Source organism: Narcine bancroftii, chromosome 9, assembly GCF_036971445.1.
Source record: "Narcine bancroftii isolate sNarBan1 chromosome 9, sNarBan1.hap1, whole genome shotgun sequence".
NCBI classification, from domain to species: domain Eukaryota; kingdom Metazoa; phylum Chordata; class Chondrichthyes; order Torpediniformes; family Narcinidae; genus Narcine; species Narcine bancroftii.
In genome coordinates this window covers 23,540,514-23,560,822 of record NC_091477.1, presented here as the reverse complement: position 1 = coordinate 23,560,822, position 20,309 = coordinate 23,540,514, and the positions used below count along the sequence as shown (strand labels likewise).

General features: G+C 39.0%; 1 protein-coding gene across 9 annotated transcripts in view; it reads right to left on the bottom strand.

Moving 5' to 3' along the window:
- slc25a48 (solute carrier family 25 member 48) overlaps window positions 1-20,309 on the bottom strand; it is a 146,855-nt gene that overhangs the window by 38,059 nt on the left and 88,487 nt on the right. For 5 of the 9 annotated variants that reach the window (XR_011344801.1, XR_011344800.1, XR_011344798.1 and 2 more), the window contains exons 5-8: window positions 17,784-18,053; window positions 6,640-6,773; window positions 4,372-4,468; window positions 406-449 (exon numbers count right to left, since the gene is read on the bottom strand). Coding sequence is in view for 3 of the 9 variants with exons in the window: in XM_069898436.1 (XP_069754537.1) it covers window positions 436-449; window positions 4,372-4,468; window positions 6,640-6,773; window positions 17,784-18,053 (515 nt within the window). In the remaining 6 variants the exon portion in view is untranslated. Of the gene's footprint in view, window positions 1-168; window positions 4,469-6,639; window positions 6,774-17,783; window positions 18,054-20,309 lie in introns of those variants that run through there. The other 4 variants (XM_069898437.1, XM_069898438.1, XM_069898436.1 and 1 more) reach the window with 3 other exon arrangements.

The window sequence follows — 20,309 nt, the reverse complement described above, 5'->3', positions numbered from 1 at the left end:
AAAATCAATGAGGACCCTTCCACCCCACACACAGCATCTTTCAGCTGCTCCTATTGGAAAAGAGATACAGGAGGGTCAGAACCAGCACCGCCAACTTTTTTCCCATGGGCAGTGAGAATACTGAACAACAAAGGGAACTGCACACACTAACCAGTCAAGACTCCCATATCCATGAACAATATTTATTTATTTGTATATATGAATACATGTCCTGCATATGCATTTTGTCTGTAAGCATGTTATGTCTGGTTGTATGTCTATGTTTTGCACTGAGGACCAGAGAACACTGCTTCAGTTGTACTTATGCAATCAGGTGACAATAAACTTGACTTGATCTGGCCCTGCAGATATGTCAAGTTTAACACTCTCCAAGGCTGCCAATACCTCCTCCATAGTATTTCTTACCTGGTCCAGGGCCACATTTCCTTCAATTCCTTAGCTTCTATGATCTTCTCCATGGTAAAGATTGAAGAGAAATATTCATTTAAAATCTCACCCATCTTTCATGACTCCGCACAAAAACAGCCATTTTAATCTTTAATAGAACCAATTCTCTCTATAGCCATTCTTTCATTTTTAATATATCTGTAGAATAACCTGGGATTTTCTCTTATCTTGCTTGTCAGTTCCATCTCATACCCTCTTTTTGCCCTCCTGATTTCCCTCTTGAATGTACTCCTATGTGATGTGTATAAATGTTCTCTTACACTTCCTGAGATTGGTTGGATCCCCACTATTTAAATCTGCCTTCTTTGTCTTGACTAGAGCCTCAATATTCCTGATCAACCAGGGTTCCATAAATTTGCCAGCCTTCCCCTTCACCCTAACAGGAAAATGGAGTGCCTGAATTCTTGCTATCTCACCCTTAAAAACATCTCAATGCAGCCATTTCCCTTGCAAACATAATCTCCCAATCAAATTCAGGAAGTTCCTGCCTAATTGCTCCAAAATCAGCCTTGCATCAGTCAAGGACTAACTGGTGCACATGTTCCATCTTTCTGCATAACTATTTTAAAGCTAATAGAATTATGCTCATGGGTCCATAAGTGTTCCCCTAGTGTCACTTCAATCCTTTGCCCCATCTTGTTCCCTAAGAAGAGACCCAGTGTTACACTCTCTTGCCCTCAGTGTTTTGATTGATAAAGCTCACAGACACACTTGATAAATACTGCCCTGTGCAAGCCCTTTGTACGAAGGGTGACCAAGACAATACAAGGAAAGTTACAATTTCCCATTAATATTACCTCTTTAGTTTTACAGCTATCTGCAATTTCACTACACCTCATCAAAAACATATGAGGGTTATAGGTTAATTAGAGTATTAGGGTGCCACAGGCTCGTGGGCCAGAAGGGCCTGTTTCTGTGCCGTATGTCTAAATTTAAAGAAACACATCTGCTCCTTCAATTCCCATTGACTACCAGGGGGCCTATAATACAGCCCCAAAGTTATCAGTTTAACCATATAGTTTCACTGGATGATCGAAAAATATCTTCTCTAAGCTGTTATGTCTTGCCTCATTAAAAATGGCGTACCCACTCCCCACACTAGCTTTTCTATCTACCCTGAAGCAGCTTTAATTACAGCATTTTTTGGCCTGGGAAAACAATTATCTGTGCCTCTCATAATTGCATATCCTTCTCTCAGGTCACCTACCAGCATCCAACACTCCAGAGAAAACAATCCAAGTCTGTCAACCTCTCCTTGTGAATACACTCTAATCCAGGCACCCTTTCCAAAGCCTCTGCACTCTTCTTGTAATGCAATGACCTATACAATATTCCAAATGTGGTCTTAATAAATATGTCATTAGTGTGAACTTCCACTACTGCATTCTATTTTTGCTGCATTGCCACACCATATATCATAGTTGTATCCATGAAGATGTAGCCAAGCATTCCTCATATGAGCTCCAATCAGTGTACAAAGCCCAGCATTAACCAGTTGCCAGATTCCTCTCAGTGCATTAACACTGAGCATAGAATTTCCTGCAATACACAAGGCTTCTCGTTGTTCATTGATTTCTTCCAAGGGCTGACCCATCAAATGTCCTTTGCATTCTTTTGGAGAAGTGCCTCCATAAAGCTGGCACCTGTTATCTCTCTTTCATTGCCCCAGATAGAAACAAATGAATTTTACCAGGTGCCATTCACCCACTATGCTATCCTTTAAATGTGTGGGGCAGAGTTGAAGCATTCAAAATCTAGTAATAATGCACTGTTATCATTTCCCTCACTGAATTTTCACTCTTGCAAGTTTTCATTGTAATGGAGAAAAATGGTTAACTTGTATGATTTGTCACAACACATTTCTCCATCTTAAATGATTACAGTTTAAGAGCATTTTAACAAAGAAACACAGGCTCATGGGCCAAAAGGGCTTTTTACCATGTTGTATGTCTAAATTAAACAAATTGACTATAACAAAAGTTATTCTGATCTTCAATATTGACTGTCACAGTCAACAGATAAAAATGTTGGTCTTTCACAGAAATTGAATGACATTTTGGAAATATTGTCGCTATTGACTTTTCACAATACTATACATCTTTGCACACATTTTGAAAGTAAACTAAGGGAACTGAAAGGTAAATGAACAAACAGGATAATAAAAAGTTAAGTTATTATTGTTTTGTTTTCTAAATTAATTACAAATGGCATATAGTTCTCAAGGTTTCTGATTCCATCAGCTGTAGTCAACTGAGTGAACTCCGACGCATTATCAATATATTAAAAGTAGGCTCCCTTTCCAATCGATGCCTCCCTATGGATATAAAGAAGAACACAGCAGAGTGGTGAAATATTTGTCATTCAAGACCATAATGCCATGTGCAATTTGGTGCAAAACCTAAGATAACAAATTGAAATAGGAAAATAAAATCAGAAAATACAATCAGAAAAATAAAACGCAAGATCAAGTTATCCCTTCCACGCACAGAAGGTTCACTGCACCCTCTTCTGGCCTGGAACAAGCAATATTTTCATTTGTAATATACACAACAGATACATGGTATCTAATTTACAGTGGAAAATACATTGTTTTGTGAATACAGTAATCAAAACATTAAAATTAAAGTTGGGGTGTTGTCCAACTGTTACAATCTTAAGACTTGTTGAGATTTTATTCTCTTTGGATGCTGTTTAATTACATGTTGTAGTCTAGATATATTTTTCCATGATATATTTAAATAATATTGTACTGCTTTTTGTGTGGTTCATAATATTATCTGTAAAATACATAAGCCAACATAATCACAGTAGCCTTTGACTTGGACTCCAGAGTGGAATAAAGATAAAGATAAATTCTTGCACATCAATAAAAGGGATGACTTCCTCTTCCATAATAGCAACCCAATTTTAACACATGGACACAATGATGATATCCAATTAATAGTTACTTAACAATAGAAAGTGACTCATATTAAAAATAAAATTAGGCTTCTATCCACCATGTGAACAGTCATTTAGAAATCTCAAAAAAAAAGTGGATTTGCTTCATAGCATGTCAAGAGTCGATAAAGTCCAAGGTCAAAGCTTACAATTCTGTCAGCTGTCATAAATAGTTAGTGATTTTAGCTTTGCAAGAAGTTTTTAAATTCTTAGAAAAGGTGAGGCACCAAAATTCAGCACTGGAGAAGAAATCTCCAAGAAATATAATTTTCCACATAAAGTCCCTCTCTTGCAGCTTTAATGCATTCACTGAACAAAGATTTTTATTAATCCTCCATGAAGGCTTTTTAGGGAATTATACATTTGATAAAAAAGTGTGCATTGTTTTTTTTTAAACTAAGAGGGGAATAATAGAAATCAGATAACAGGGAGTGGAATTGATTGGGTGGCTCTTTTACAGCTGCAGGACAAAAATGGAGCAAATGCTTTTCTATTCTGCATAATGAATCTATCAAAATCTCATCTTGTCATCAATAATGCAGAGATAAATATGTTTCTGCAAACTAATGGCACTAATTTCTGGTTTACCACTTCTACCACATAATCCAACCAGATTCTGATTTTTTTTTCTCTCCCCCTATTTTGCATTTAGTCGATATTCTTTATTTTGGGACTTCCAGGCAGGTTGGTGGAAAAACAAAAGCTTGTTGGTTGAAGTTTCAGCTCTACAGATTCTTCTCTAAAATTCAATTCTTTTTCCTTTCCTTTATATTTGTTGTATTTGGCTTTCCAGGGAACACTTTTGAAATATACCACCACTCTGAGTAATTTTAGTGCAGTCCGATATTTCTGTCACTGACATTAGGAACCAAGGAGATAACAGAATTATTTTGTTCATAAATCTGATGAATTGTTCATTGGGGAAAAAGAACAATAAAACTCGACAAACTTGTCCGGATCCAAGTGTTCATTCTGCTTATTGACCTTGCAATATTTTCAATGCGAGTTCATATCCTAGAAACATGGCTGCACTCATGGGGAATCCACGAATAGCATTCACAGCTGTTCCTTTAAAAAATACCTAATGAATAAAACATATGATTAAAAATAAATTCCCACACAAATCAATCATTATATATGCATTATTCAATTGTTATATCCATATTTGTTACATTATTTTCAATGATGGCACCACATGTCTAATGAATGCAATGTCCCCAATCTAAAGAATCAGCAATTTACCCTCCCCTGATAGCTCTCTAGTATGTCCATACATCTGTCAACACACAATAGTTCACTGAGAGCTTGTGATTGCAGTTTTGTTCCTTTCTAACTGGTTAACTTATCCTGCTAAACCAAACTGATTTTGATTAGGTATCTTTAAATGTATTAAGTCCAAAATGTTGCACTTTTGATTTCAACAGCAAATAGCAAGGCCCTGGCCAGTATGATAGAACAGAGAGACTAAGAAGCACAGGTGCATAGTTCCCCGAAAGTGGCAACTCAGGTGGTCAGGGTTGTAAAGAAGGTAATTGGGACATTTGCCTTCCTTGGTCAGGTTATTGAGCACAAATCTTCAGACCTCACCATAATCTGACCAAGGCAATGATGAGACCACACGATGTGTAGTTCTGGTTGCCCAGCCATAGAAAGAATATCAATGTTAGAAGGGATGCAGAGGAGATTCATCAAAATGTTGCAAAGTCTCGAGGCCTTGAGAAATCAGGAGGAGATCTGGAAAGGCGGAATCTTTATTCCTCAGACACAAGGAGGTTAATGGGACAAGCATTGTACGACTCTGACCCACATTACAGCCTTGTTTTTTTTTTTAAATCTCTTTCTCAAGAAGGAAACCTTACTTAAAGTTTTGTTTATCCCTTACCCCTTTCAGCTACAAAACTTGACGGTGGAGCTTTGATGAACATATAGCCACAGTTCCCTAAAACACAAAATGCCAGCATGTCTATAAGGAGCTTGTATGTTCTCCCATGACCTTTGTGGTTTTTCTCTGGGTCCTTTGGTTATCTTCCACCTTCCCAATGAACAGGGTTAGTAAGTTAGAGGTATAATTGTGGTGGTATGGGTTTCAAGGGCTGGAAGGGCCTTCTACCATGCTGTATCATCATTTAATTTTTAATTTTCAAAAATTGCATATAATGTTATGGAGGTGAGAGAAAATAGGGAAGGAAGTGGAACATTAAATGCATTAAATGCCCCATCGATTAACAATCATTGGGAAATTTACCTGAGCTATTTTGGATGTGATTCACCTTGATTCAAATGATGGATGTCCAATTCCAGGCATGTATCTAATTATGTCGTCTAATGCACAGCAGCAACAAAATTGTTAAATGTTACAGTCCAAAAACATATGGGAAGCCCATCAAAATGTAGCTAACATGGATTAATGTGTCTCCATGGAGACATTAATATTTTGGCTTCTGGCTTTACCAGATTTTTATTCTGAACTCCACGTTTATTCACAAGGATCGTTGCCAACGATTCCAATGTCTGAAATCAGTGGCCCCTTGATGAATCAGTAACCTGCTGTGGCTTGAAGCCACTTGGGTCCACACCATCACACAGGGATACTGAGCCACACTACAGTGCCTCGCTTCACTTCCCTTTCTCCCTCACCTCCTCCCTCATGTTAATGCCAGGTTTTGCACTGCTGTGCTCTAACTGCCATGAAGAGCATCTTTTACCCCATTATTCATGGTATCTGTGAGTCTACAATGGCTGCTGTCAGAAAACACCAGCAATCATTCAGGGTTTAAAGTTTTCTCATTACATTTTTCCCCACTGGGCTTTATAGCAATGCAGTGATTGCCTGATTGGGTGCTAGCCTTGCATTCAGTGTCCATGTAGTGCATCAAACAATAAACGGAGCCCAGTTACTAGAATTTAGAATTTGTCTCGAGGAAGAATCTAGGTCAACATAGCCATAATTTAGGTTGTGAACTTAAACTTACAGACAAAATGTTTTGGATTTTTGTTCAGGATTTACCCAGCAGAGGAGATTCAGAATTCAAGACTAAAATTTACTAGCATTCAGGCTGAGAACATCAAGGTTTAGAGCCCAGCTATTTAGGCCTTGCTGCTTTTGGTAAAGGAATTGTTTATCAACACAGTACAAGGCACTACCCCAAAAGCATGTTTCACTCACCTTGACCAGTTTTATCTTAACCCCTTTTAAAAACCAGTTATTTCTTTCACTCAAAAATGATCTAACGCAATTGTCTTTTCACTTACCCTTAGTCCTTCCTTTTGGTAACACTGCTGAATGCAGTGTCGTATTCCCTTGTACTTTGTCTCACTAACTCCATCAGCTTGAAGACGACTTTTGACAACATCCATGGGAGTTGCAGTCCCCCATGAAATTGATCCTAAACAAACAAGTTCAAGCACTCAAAACTCCAAAGTAATTGTACATACATTCAGCTTCAGAAAGGCGACAATGTATTCCATAGAATATCTGTTTTCAGTCACATGGTTAACATTTGGTGACCACAAGGGATATTACAGAATAAACTCAGAATTTTGATTTTTAAAATGAGTCAATCATGTGCAATAATTTGATGACTTTCCCTTTTAGTTTCCACAGGTCGCCAAACAAGTGACTCCTATCTTTGCCTCCCTTGCAAGGCAGAAGAGAGCAATCCATTGAGTTGATTGCAGCACAAGATCAATGGTTTGGCATTGAAGGGACTGAATAGAGGTTCACCACTAAAGGGACCCTAATAACAAAAACATCTAAAAAGACAACAATAATTACTAAAATTCTGAAAACAACTAAAAAAAAATTCAACACCTGCAGTTAACATTTTGATTGATGACATATCAGCTTTGATGTGGTTTATTGTGACATGTTGAGTATTCCTAGTATTCGACTTAAAGGAGATGAGAATTATAGAAAAATAGGTTGATCTCTACAGAATCTTTTTTTTCCCCCGAGCTCATTGGATGATTGATCGCCACACACCATTTACTTTCAATGCGAAGTCCAGACTTTGTGGGCCTTGGGTGCATTGAACTATGGCCATGAACTCAAATTATTATCTAAATTTATCTTGTGACCAACACACTGGCCCAGTTTCATTCATTAATTCATTTCTTTTAAGCAACACACTAAAGATCTATCTTAACAGTTCATTTTATACCATTGCTGTTATTTGATCAATGCCATTTTCTGGTTTAGGGTTCACGTTTGTCACAAATAAGCTTGTTTCATTGTTGGTTAAATGCAAAACACATTCCTTTAGGAGCAAATGTTCAAAAGTCAGAGGTTCAAATGGGTTCCGTACTGTGATTCTTTTTAGGGATATGTATAGTGCTTTCACCAAATATTCAAGATACAAAAGTCTGTCAACACAAAATTTTACATCTTATAGCTCTGTTTTTATCTGTTTGTCAAAATATGCACAACTTCATCTGTTTTTTTCCCACCAAATGTAGGCGTAAGGTGGGTGGAAATATTGTTGGGCTGTTCTTCAGTCACTAATTTCACCTTGAACTCATTCGTTATTTAAATCCTTTCAAGTCAGTTTGATTGATTCAAGATTCCTTTATTATCATATAATAAAATAGAAAATATGATCTGACACAAAATTTTGTTTAGTCCACTAGAAGGCAGACAATGATATGCCATTAGTGCAAATTGCCACCGCTCCTTAGTAAGAGAAGGGAAGCAAAACAGAGTCCCTCCAGAGTCATTGAGTGTCCATGGATTTATCTCCAGTGCTCCCACACCCTCTAGTCACACAGGCTTCAGTCCAAACTACCGGCAAACCTTTGACATGATCAGGAAACCTTCAGCGCCCTTGTCACCCTTTCACATTCTGATTCTGATACCTGGTACCTTTTCAGCCAGACTCCAGCAAACCACAGCATGGTGTCAGTCCCCTGACCGCAGCTGCCAGCAGCCTACAGCCTGTGTGTATTCCTCATCTCAAGTCACAACAGCCTGCTGACTGTGCGTTTTTCAGCCTCAGAGCCCCTCATCGGTCCATCACCGTGGTCACCGTCCCATGTTTCATCTCCTCTGCTTCACCTTCTCAAACAATGGGGTGGTCTCCCAAGTTTCTGGTGCCCTGAGCCAGTTCTCTGCTTCCTCCACGTCTACAAGCTCTCTTGGCCGCTGCCATACATTGGCGAGGTTACCTTGGGCCCAGACCGCGCAGTCGCAGGATTTTAAAATAAACCACTGTTGGCTCCTTTAACAGACCAGTTAAAGCCTGTATGGAGTTGACAGAAGTCAGACTGAGTGGCTGGACCCCTTGAGGGAGTACTGAGTCTCCCCTCCCCACGCAGCACCACCCCTTTGTTTCCACTTTTCTTGTGACTTTTCTGCAGCCTAAGAGCTGTGAATCTCACAAAATTCTTTTAAGGAAAGGTCTTCCAATCGATTACTCCAGAAACAACAGCTTCTGTTCACCTGCCACGTTCCACTCCTTCTCATCAGTCTTTCTAACCCGTTCACTGTACCCAGACCCACCAACAAGCAGGAACAACAGCAAATGCTGCGTAAAAGTAAAGGGCTGACCCAAAGAAATCCACTTGAGCCAGAGAGGAAAATCTAAGCTCTTCACATACACGTAGCTGGTTTCATAAATGCACATGGGCCATCAGAAAACATCTTGAAGTACAATTTAAAGCTACAGAAACTCTTCCTGGCCTGCAGAAAAAGAACTCAGGGTTCTATGTGATGCCATATATGTCCATTTAAACTTTGAACAAAGACATTAACAGCTTTCCACATTCTCATCCAAATAGATACTCCATGAACTCACACATACGAATGCACGATGAAACACTTACAACCTATGGAACTTACAACCATCCATATATACGATCAAAAAAAATGAACAAGTTTAAAAAAAAATATTTGTAAATATAAAAATTACACTCTCTGTCCACCAGTGCTAATGACTGCGTACGTATGATAGAAAGAGTCAGATGATATCCTGGCATTGTGTACATCACTATCTCTCAGTTCTCAGATGAAAAGAATGCTGTACAGGTAGAGTGGGCTGGCAGGAGAGCGCAGGGCAGTGGGACCAGTGTGAGGACTGATAGCGGGCTGTTGGGTGAGCATGGGGCAGTGGGACCAGTGTGAGGACTGATAGCAGGTGGTCGGTAGAGCACGGGGCAATGGGATCAGTGTGGGGACTGATAGCGGGCTGTCGGGAGAGCACAGGGCAGTGGGATCAGTGTGGGGACTGATAGCGGGCTATCGGGAGAGCACGGGGCAATGGGATCAGTGTGGGGACTGATAGTGGGTTGTCGAGAAAGCACAGGACAGTGGGATCAGTGTGAGGACTGATAGCAGGTGGTCAGTAGAGCACGGGGCAGTGGGATCAGTGTGGGGACTGATAGCGGGCTGTCGGGAGAGCACGGGGCAATGGGATCAGTGTGGGGACTGATAGTGGGTTGTCGAGAAAGCACAGGACAGTGGGATCAGTGTGAGGACTGATAGCAGGTTGTTGGGAGAGCACAGGGCAGTGGGATCACTCTGGGGACTGATAGCATGGGAACTACATGCCATGCTAACATACATACGACTTACATCCACTTCGAGATACAACCAGTCGGTCAGAACTGAACTCGGACGTACATCGTTGAGTATCTGTAATCATTCTTAATGCAAATGAGAAATTTAGGGCAGATCACAGCACAATGTCCATTTTCCATCTGGGGAGAGACAGGAAGCAAATACTTTTTCAATCCACCTACCTCTGTGATCAACTTTAATTAGTATGATTCTAAAAATAATAGTGCTCTGACCCAGAGGCATCAGGTGAATTTGATCTACTTCACCTAAATTTATATTTCCTCGTGGCAGCATAAAGTTCAGATGATATTAAAGGAGAATTAGTAGGATTCAAATTTCTGAACTTCTTTGAAAGCCATTCTTATCACTTTATTTCTGTGACATAATGTGTATTACCCCAAATTTTATAGGTCATCCCTTCCAATCCAAGAGCTAAGCAGTCATTTTAATGAACACATCAAAGAGGCACTAAATTCAGTGAATTCACTTGGAAAACTTGAATTCTTGTGTTCTGTAAAGCAGTCATTTTAATGAACACATCAAAGAGGCACTAAATTCAGTGAATTCACTTGGAAAACTTGAATTCTTGTGTTCTGTTAATTGGATTCAGCATCCATAAGACAAGGTGCTGCACATGAGGCTACTGAGCAAGATGAGAGCCCATGGATAGAAAACTGGCTAACCGACAGGAAACGGAGAGTAGGGATAAAAAGGCCTTTTCTGGTTGGTTGCTGGTGACCAATGAGTTCGGTGCTGGGGCTCTTCAAGTTGCAGATCAAAGATTGAATGATGGATTAGATAGCTTTGTTGCCTTTTGTGGATGATACAAAGATTGGAGGAGGGACAGGTAGTTGAAGAAGCACTGGGTCCACAAGAGGCACAGACAGATTATGAAATTGGAAAGATAATGGAAGATGGAATACAGTGTAAAGAAGTGTGTGATCATGGACTTTAGTGGAAGGAATAGAGGCAAAGAATATCTTCTAAATGGGCAACGAAATCAAAGGCGCAGAGGGACTTGAGAATCCCTGTGCAAGAATCTCTAAAGGACAACATGCATGCAAGTCAGTAGTAAGGAAGTCAATTGGAATGCTCGCATTCATTTCGAGAGGGATAACATGTAAAAGAATGGATGTGATGATGAGGCATTGATCAGACCACACTTGGAAATATTGTGAGCAGTTTTCGTGTCTATATCTGAGGAAGGATATGTTGGCATTGGAGAGGTTCCAGAGGAAGTTCACAAGGATGATCCCCAGAGTGAAAGGGTTTTCATATCAGGAACAATTGATTGTTTAGAGGAATGAGGGGGATCACATCGAAACCAATTGAATACTGAAAGGCTTGGATAGAGAGGATGTGGAGAGTATGTTTCCTAAAATGGGGGGAAATCTAAGACCAGAGGGCTCAGCCTTAGAATATAAAAACATCACTTTTAAAAAAGAGATGAAGAGGAATTTCTTTACCCAAAGGGTGTGAATTTGTGGAGGCCAATCACTGGGAATATTTAAGGCAGTGGTAGATATGTCCTTTATCAGGAAGGGAATCAAAAGTTACAGGGAGGAAAATAGGGTTGAAAATTATAGTAAATAATGGTAGAATAGACTTGATGGGCCAAATAGTCCAAACATACTCGATGTCTTACGGTCTTCAATTATGATAAGTAGCTCATTACAGACTAGACACCCAGCTATCAAGTGGCATCAATTAAATACTAGATTAGAGCAATGAAATCAAGTGGGATGCATCTTCCCAATTCCAATCAGCACAAAACTTAGTATTTTTCATAGTAAATTACTGGAATTATTCATGCAACTACTATTTGTCAAATAATAGAGCTTGGCTTCAATGCCTAATGATTAGGGTGTTAACAAGATGATGAAAAGGCTGTGTTTTTTTCACTTCGACTGCAGTCAGATCGGTGAGGGCTCACACACACATTGACTTAAATACAGGCTCCATCATGTACATGGCCTCGCGTACATATATGGCAAATGCACTAACCATTTCCCATTGTCATCACAATTAGTTCCAAAGGTACCATTTAAACCTTATGAACATAAAGACTGTTTTTGGGCAATTTAAATAGCCGGTCTCACCTTTTTTTAGTGAGTTTACCTCAATAACCTCATTCAAATTGCCCCACCAACTTCCATTATCTTCCATGATTCTCTGGAATTTTTGAATAGGCATCTATTTCCATGCCAAATGAGAGATGAATCTGAACAATCTGAACATACTTCAGCCCATTCAGTTGTTCCTAGCTGAAATATGCTGACTTTCACGTACCTGCTCTTACTCAAAATTCACTCTCTGACAAAGGAGAGTTTACTGGTCAAGTTTAATCCGAAAGGGAGAAATGCAAACAAAGATTTCCAGAATATCAGTGGACAACAACATTGTAGAGATCAACAATTAATCTTAATCACTCCTCAAAAGCCTACAATCACATCATCAATCACTTCCCCTGTGCTTGATGAGCAAGTCCTGGGACATAGCGGCATACACCACGTGTAGGAGAGAATCCTGTACATGGCATATAACTAGATCGATCAATGGTTTGAGTACTGGCCTTGTAAACCAGAGGTCATGGATTCATTTCCTTGCTGGGGCCTCATTTCTGTGAGGGCCACTTGACAAAAGTGACACTCCGTCTTCACTACAGTAGACAAAGTTGAAGAATTTCATGGATGCTACATTCTAACTGTAGTATTAAGTGACAATAATGGAACCTTAATCTTTACTCATCCATGCAACCAAGTTGTCTGCCTGAGATAGTAACATTTACCAGCATTTGGCCCATATCCCTCTGAACCTTTCCTATCTATGCACCTGTCCAAATGCCTCTTAAATATTACATGTACCCACCCCCACCACTTCCATTGGCAGCTCATTCCTCTGTGGGAAAACGTTGTCACCCTGGTACTCTAAATCTTTTTCTTCTGACCTTGAACTTCTTCCCTCTAGCTTTAAGACTCCACTACCTTGGGAAAAAGACTGACCATTTATCATATCCAGATTCAGGGAATCGAGAACCATATGACATGGGTTTAAGGTGAGGGGAGAGATTTCAAGGAACCTGAATATATATATTTTTTAATATACACAAAGGTGTATGGAGAAAGTTATTGAAGGAAATAATTCAGGCAAGTACGATTGCAATTTTTAACAAACATTTTGATGGATACACAAGCAGGTGAGACTAATGTGGGTGAGACATTTCTGGTTTTCATGGGCAGGTTGGACAGGAGCCTATTCTACACTGTATGATTCAATTATCTACTTTTGTAAACTGGATAGGTTTCAAAATATCTCCATTCACTTCCCTGAATTCCTTAGTTTCCATGACATTCGCCGCAGTAAATTCAGATGAAAAAGTTTTATTTAGGACCTGATCTATCTTCACACATAGATGGTAGCATTAATCTTTCAAAAGAACCTGTTCTCTCTCTGGCTCCTTTTGCTCTTTAATACACTGTATGTTAGGATTCTTCTCTACCCAATATGCTTCAGTTAACTCGTGTCTTTTTGCTTTCCTGGCAGTGAGAATGCTGAACAGCCAAAGGATCTGTTTACACTAACTCATCCAAGATTCTCATATTTACAAAGTAATATGTTAATACTTGTCCAGAATATTTATTGTTTGTATGTGTGTTTTTTTCCTGGCACATGTCTGCATGTTTTGCACTGATGACTGGAGAACGCCCTTTTGTCGAGTTGTACCTGTGCAATCAGATGACAATAAAATTGACTTGACATGATTTTGCTCATACATGCAAGTAGAAATGTACTCCTATATTTCTTGTACTCCTCACTGGATTTGTTTGATCCCAGCTGCCTTAACCTGACACATGGCTTCTTTTTCCTGACCAGAGCTTCAAAACCACTCGAGTGGGCTCCGGTAATCCTACCAGCCTTAGAACAGCACATGGAAAGCCAATAAATCTGCGCAATAATATTACCAATTCTAACAATGGGATAGGTTACTATTTCTTACTTTTTAAATTCCTCATTGACAAATATTCTTGCCCATACCTTGACCCTTCCCCACTGTCCATATACCTCCCCATACCTGGGCCCTTCCCTTTTTAGATTTCAAGCATATACTTCTCAATTGCAGCTCAAATTTAACAGCAGTTTCAATTTGATCTTTTTCCAAATGTAGTCATTAGTGTTGGGTATAAATAAGCCATCATGACGCCAATGTCATAATGTCACTCTTCCATATATAACCCTGTGTGTCAGTAGCCATGTTAGTCTCATAAAAGAAAAGGATGAAAAAGCATCACATCTCCAAGTCTTAATTGTGTGAGGATGGGATGGTCCTCGTCTCCACTGTTGTGTATGCACTCGCACAATTACTATGGGATACAAACTCTACACATACTCCATGCACCAAAGCAGATCCCACAATTGACTGCCTACCAACTATCTTTGCCACTTATGGATTGCCTCATGAATCAGTTATGGACAATGGGCCTCAGTTTACATCAGAACATTTTTTTTAAAATATCAGACAGATTTTGTCCGCACCCTATCACCCAAGTACTATGGGGAGGCAGAACGTTTTGTGCAAACATTCAAAAATGCAATGAAAACCATGAAACTTCTAAATGCCTCCTGGACACACAAAATCAGATTTCCTATTGGGGTACAGAACCCACTGAGGTGGTCCAAAAGAGAAAGAAGACCACCTGAACACTTTAAGGACTATGTGCCCTGATTAATATAAATACTTTCCCTTTTATAATTATAATTACTCATGAGATGTATTCTAATTCTCACTTATAGTCCTGGGCCCGATGTCATTATTAGTTTGAAGGGGGCCCAGTCAGCATTTACCACACGGGGTGGATCACAACGATTAGTAACAGGAAGGAACTTGTTCTCAGTTCCACATAACTTTGAATTTACTTCCTTTAGATTTAAAATGTTCTTTCAGAACCATTTTAAACATTTCAGCACGTTATGTTAGAAAATGGTTGCTAATTTCAATATTAACTCAAGTCAAAAGAAAATTTATTATTATTAAAAATCCAGATAACAGAATGTTAACTCATATGTTCAGAACTCCATCTTTTGCAAACAGAATATTGCTCACTTAAAAATATATATTGTTTTGTTGAACCTTTTGCTTGTACAGTTCACTGGAAATCCCATCAATTTGAATGGTGAAGCAGACTCAATGGGATGAATGGCCTTATTCTGCTCCTTAGTAATATATTATCCTCCCAGATTCCATTCCTGATTCTTTTAAGAAATTTGCCACAGCATCAAATAAACTCAAAACCACAGAGACTTCCCCATCTCCCTATCCACTTGTTTGTCCACATTTTCATTATTTCTTTTGAAATCCATTTCCTTTTTACCAAATAGATCCCTGTAAGAAAGAGAACTTGTCTCAAAGGAACAAAACATATTTCTCACTGGGCATATGCTTCACCTGAAAGCTGAGAAAACAGCCCATCCATCTAAAGGCAAAATCTATAAGCAGGTAAAGTACTCCTTTTACAAACAGATAGATACAAGTATCCCATAAAGGAGAGAACATCAAGATGGGTGACTTTACCATACAAATGCTGTTCAAATAAGTGCAAACAATGGAGACATTTCAATTTACACACTACTCCCCACCCCCACCAAGCTTCCAAATCACTTAAATTGAGGGAATGACTCGTGGGATCAACGATTCTTTAATATTTTGCTAAAATAAATGATGACACCTAAAATCAACTCTGCTTTCTATTCAATGGTTCTGTCCATAAATAAAAGTTTTATTGTAAAAGTGCAATAGTTCAGCCCATTTAGCAACAGCAGGTGTAGGTTAATATTTGAAGGAACTCCAGAAGGCATAATTTAAATATTAAACTTTCTTTCACTTTTGCTTTCTGATTTATTTGTTGTGTGTTTCCAGAACTTTTCTCAATCCTGTCCTCATCTAGTTCTTGCAGATGTCCAGCTGGCAATGCTAAATTTGATACAACCAGAGCAAAGTTACTACTGCCAACCTTCCTGAAGATGTTAACTTCCTTAGCAGAAACCAGTCATTTGACCTGGCTGCTTTTTTGCTTGCACTTCCTCTTTCCTGCTCAATAATAAACAAGATCTTTGCTGCACAAAGATGTAATAAAGTGGAACCAAAAGAAAAAGAACTCAACTGAACTGCAAACCTTAAGAACTGAGAATGGATGTTGTGATGGGCTCAAATTTCACATGTGAAGTAGACCTACTCACCGATCTCTAATGGTAGTCACCATAAAGTAGTTGCTATGAGGTGTGTATATATAAGAAATATCTATGGACTCCCTTGATGAACCCACACATCCCCTAAAATCCAGTTATTTTAAAAGAAATTTGTTAATCTAGTACAGCCTACAATAGATGCATGTTATTCATCTCACATTGTATAACTTACAATGGAAATGTACATATAAATAAACAACAACAATTTTCCTGCTCAGGATTTAAACATGTTATCAGATGTAATATTCAATGGGGATTATATTTTCTGAAGTCTGCTCAAGTGTGTCAAAAGCATGTATTATTCTTGTCACCAACACCTGAGTACTATCTAATCTGTATCAATGAATACCTGAAAAACATTGAAGACTGCTCAAAACTGGTCGAATTAAAGGCTTCCTCTCACTCCTGCTTAATAAATATAAAAATAAAAAAATTGATTAATTCAATTAGAACATTACAACAGATTAGAAGAGCACAACATTCCTTTAGCACCTAATCTGTATATCAAAAAAAAATCCTGTTTGACAGGATTAAAATGAAAATTTCCCACAGGGCTTTTCCTGAGGAGAAGCCAGATCTTTGGTCCAAAAGTATATAATGTACTCAATTACTTTGGAAACTTTATGAATTTTCTGCCAAAGCATGGTGTATGATCTTAAGCAGCCTAGCGGAAATGCTTAAAATTCTCTTTTCTTGTCTCTTACAGGCAGCAGAAATGAAACGAGTTTAAATTGTCTCAATCCATTTCTATCCAGGTGTGCACTCACTGTATCACACATTTTGGGAAAGAAAGGATAGTGCATCGTACAACGTTGTTACGTGTAATGTTACAGAAATTTATTTGGAAACTATTAATTGAAGAGCTAATCCCTCTTGTGTGGTGTGACTTTAAGAAACTGAAGCACAATTCTCCATGTACATTTCAAGCTTTCCCAGGCATCCCAGTGAGCATGCAGCAGTATGCACATCTGATTGGGATCGCCACTCTAATATTCCAACCACGTTCTGAATAAAGAAACAGTGCAGGCCTTAAACACTGGTCCAGGCCTTAACTGGGCTTCGACACCAGGTGAAAACGTGATCCAGTGTTACCTCAAGGACCCATCCCTGCCTGTCAGGAGATTGGCCTTTGAGTTACCAACTTGTTTTGTTTAGGATAACCCTGAGTTTGTTCATCTTACTGTTAACTTCACCTTATGCAATGTGAGTGGTTCCAATGAGGACACTTCCTGCCTGAGACCATCTCCAACAATAATATCTCACTGGCCGTCATCTGTGAATGGTGCCCACCCCTATCAAACACCCAGCATTGAAGGGCAAATCTGCACCCACTGGAACCCCGTTTGACTCTGAATATCTGTTGCTCTTTGAACTGAAACTCATGTGGGAATCCCAGCAATGTTGCTTGATGCATGCATTTACCTGCAGAACGAACATAGAAATTTTGCTGAAGGACATTTAAAGCAAATCAAGAGGTTCCTGTTTCAACATGAATACTACACGCAATGACCCAACAATGGAGCCAGAGCCCTGCTTTCTCAACTTCCTTCTCAAAACATGGACTGTTACTAGATAAGTGAATAAGTGACTTAAAGCAACTTACCTGCCACACCACCAGCCAGCCACACAGAATATAGATTAGGTGTTGTATTCCCCTCAGGCATCATCCAGTCACACAGTAACATGTAGGGAACAAAATACAAACAATATCCTGGAATATCTCTGAGATACATGGCTCCGACTCCTCGGTACAATCCAGCAATCCCTTCATTCCGTAGGATTCTACTAATGCAGTGCACGGGGCCCCTGTACAGAGGCTGATTATTCAGTGCAATCGAATGAAGTGAATCAGCACCAACCAAATTTATTTTCGCTGTAGAAGTGTAAAAAATATTTAGCAAGTCTTGAGTTTGGTACACATCCCCACACAAAAACAGTACTGTATTGTTATCACACCAAAATGCTACAAAAGCAGTGCAAAAAAAAATCTAGACACAGAAATATTAGTGTCTAATCATGCAGTTACTTATTAATATGATAAGAATGGTTTCCTTCTGAACCCAAAAAGGCCTTTTTTCTAGCTTCCAAAGATCTAATGGAGAAAAATAATATAGAGCCCAAAAAAGACACATTTAACAGGAATGATTGAAATCTCAGAGGCAAATGAATTCTGATTACAGTTTGCATTTGTGAAGATAGAAGTCTACCAAAATAATTGAGTAGTTAAATGTAGGGCTTTAGGCTTTGATAACTAGGGCTCCTTCTAGAATAGGCTAGTGTTCAGAAGATATGTTACATAATTCACCCAAGGATAGACATGAAAAACAATAAAGCAGCATGGAAAATTACACAAATTAAATAGGATGTGCGTGTATATGACAAAGTGTGCAGGGAGTTATGGGAAACAGTGACAAAACAAGAAACTAGATGTTATATAACATTCAGCAAGTATTCTATTGGTAATTAAAAATCAAGTACCCAGAAAAAAAACTGGAAAGTGGAAATAGACAGACTTTAGGAAGTGCACCGAGTTAAATGTATCATTTAGTATGAATGTACAAGAAATGGAACACCACTATTGACTGTTTTTGTGGCAGAAACTGGAACTGAATACAACATTAAGTCACAGAGTATTTGAAAAAAGGCAGAGCATGCAAAAGTTTCTTGCAAGTTTGTAAGTTAGATTCAACAAGTGATCTTATTCATTCTGCAAGAAAGGGAAGTTACAAAATAATTAGACTGATTAGGAGAATTAATTGAGAAATGAAATCAAGCTCATACCCAGTAATATCCAATGCACCATTTGGTCAACATGACAATGTTTTATGAAGTGATATTAATGGTATGTGAGAACATGAACATGATTTAAGGGGTTTTTCAAAAAGCTTACAATATCTAGGAAAACCCAGGTGGTTTGCAATATGGCCTTGTAAATTTATTGCAATACTGATTCTTAACCAAGTGCACTAAGGAACCAACAGCAGAAATCCTCAGCTGATTCACAAAAGACACAAAAATATAAATCAAAACAATCAAACAAATACAGAATACTATCATTAACATTCTAAATGTCTGAAATATCCAAGGACAGAAACCTGAGCATAATAAAATAATGGAACTATAAAAATCAAGTGCGAGGTGTTACACTTTCTGTGTGTTAACTCAGGGTAGGTCTTACATGTTGAATCGAAGGATCCTGGAGAGCACTGTAGACCAGAGAGACCTGGGAGTACAGTTCCATATGTAACTCAGGTGGACAAGAAGGCATTTGGCTAACCTGCCTCCATGGGCACTGAGTACCAAAGTTGGGAGCTCATGATCCAGCTGCACAAGGCATTGGTGACATCACACTTGCAGTACTGTGTGCATTCTGGTTGCTTAGTTACCGAAATGACATAAATTAATAGGCTAGGTCTTTATCCCCTGGAGCATATGAGGCTGAAGGGTAATCATTGAGGTTTATAAAACTATGATGGGCATGGAGAGAGTTAATGCTCATAGTCTTTTTGGAGAGGGTGAAAACATTTAAGTTCTTGGGCATCACTATCTCAGAGGATCTTTCCTGGACCCAACACACTAATGCCATTATGAAGGAGCCACATCAGCACCTCTACTTCCTCAAGAGTTTGTGGAGGTTTGGTATGATATCAGAAACCCCGGCAAATTTCCACAGAGGTGTGGCTGACCAGCTGCATCATGATCTGGTATGGGTGCAAAGCCCTCCAAAAGGTCATGGACACAGCCCAGGACATCACAAGCAAAACACTCCCCGCTATGGAGTACATCTACAGAGAACGCTGCCATCGGAGAGCATCAAAGACCCTCAGCACCCAGCACATGCTCGGTTTTCACTGCTGCCATCAGGAAAGAGGTATGGGTTCTACATGACTCGCACCACCAGGTTCAGGAACAGCTGCTACCCCTCTACCATCAGCCTCCTCAACAACAAATTCAACTCTTTTAAGGACTCTTACTTGTGCACTTTATTGATTTTCTTTTTGTTCTCTTTGTATTGTACAGTTTGTTTACATTCATTATCTATGTTTGTTTACATGTTTATGCAGTGAAGAGTTTATTTTTTCCCAATACCAATTAATGGTATTCCTGTCTTGCCTGCAATAAAAATGAA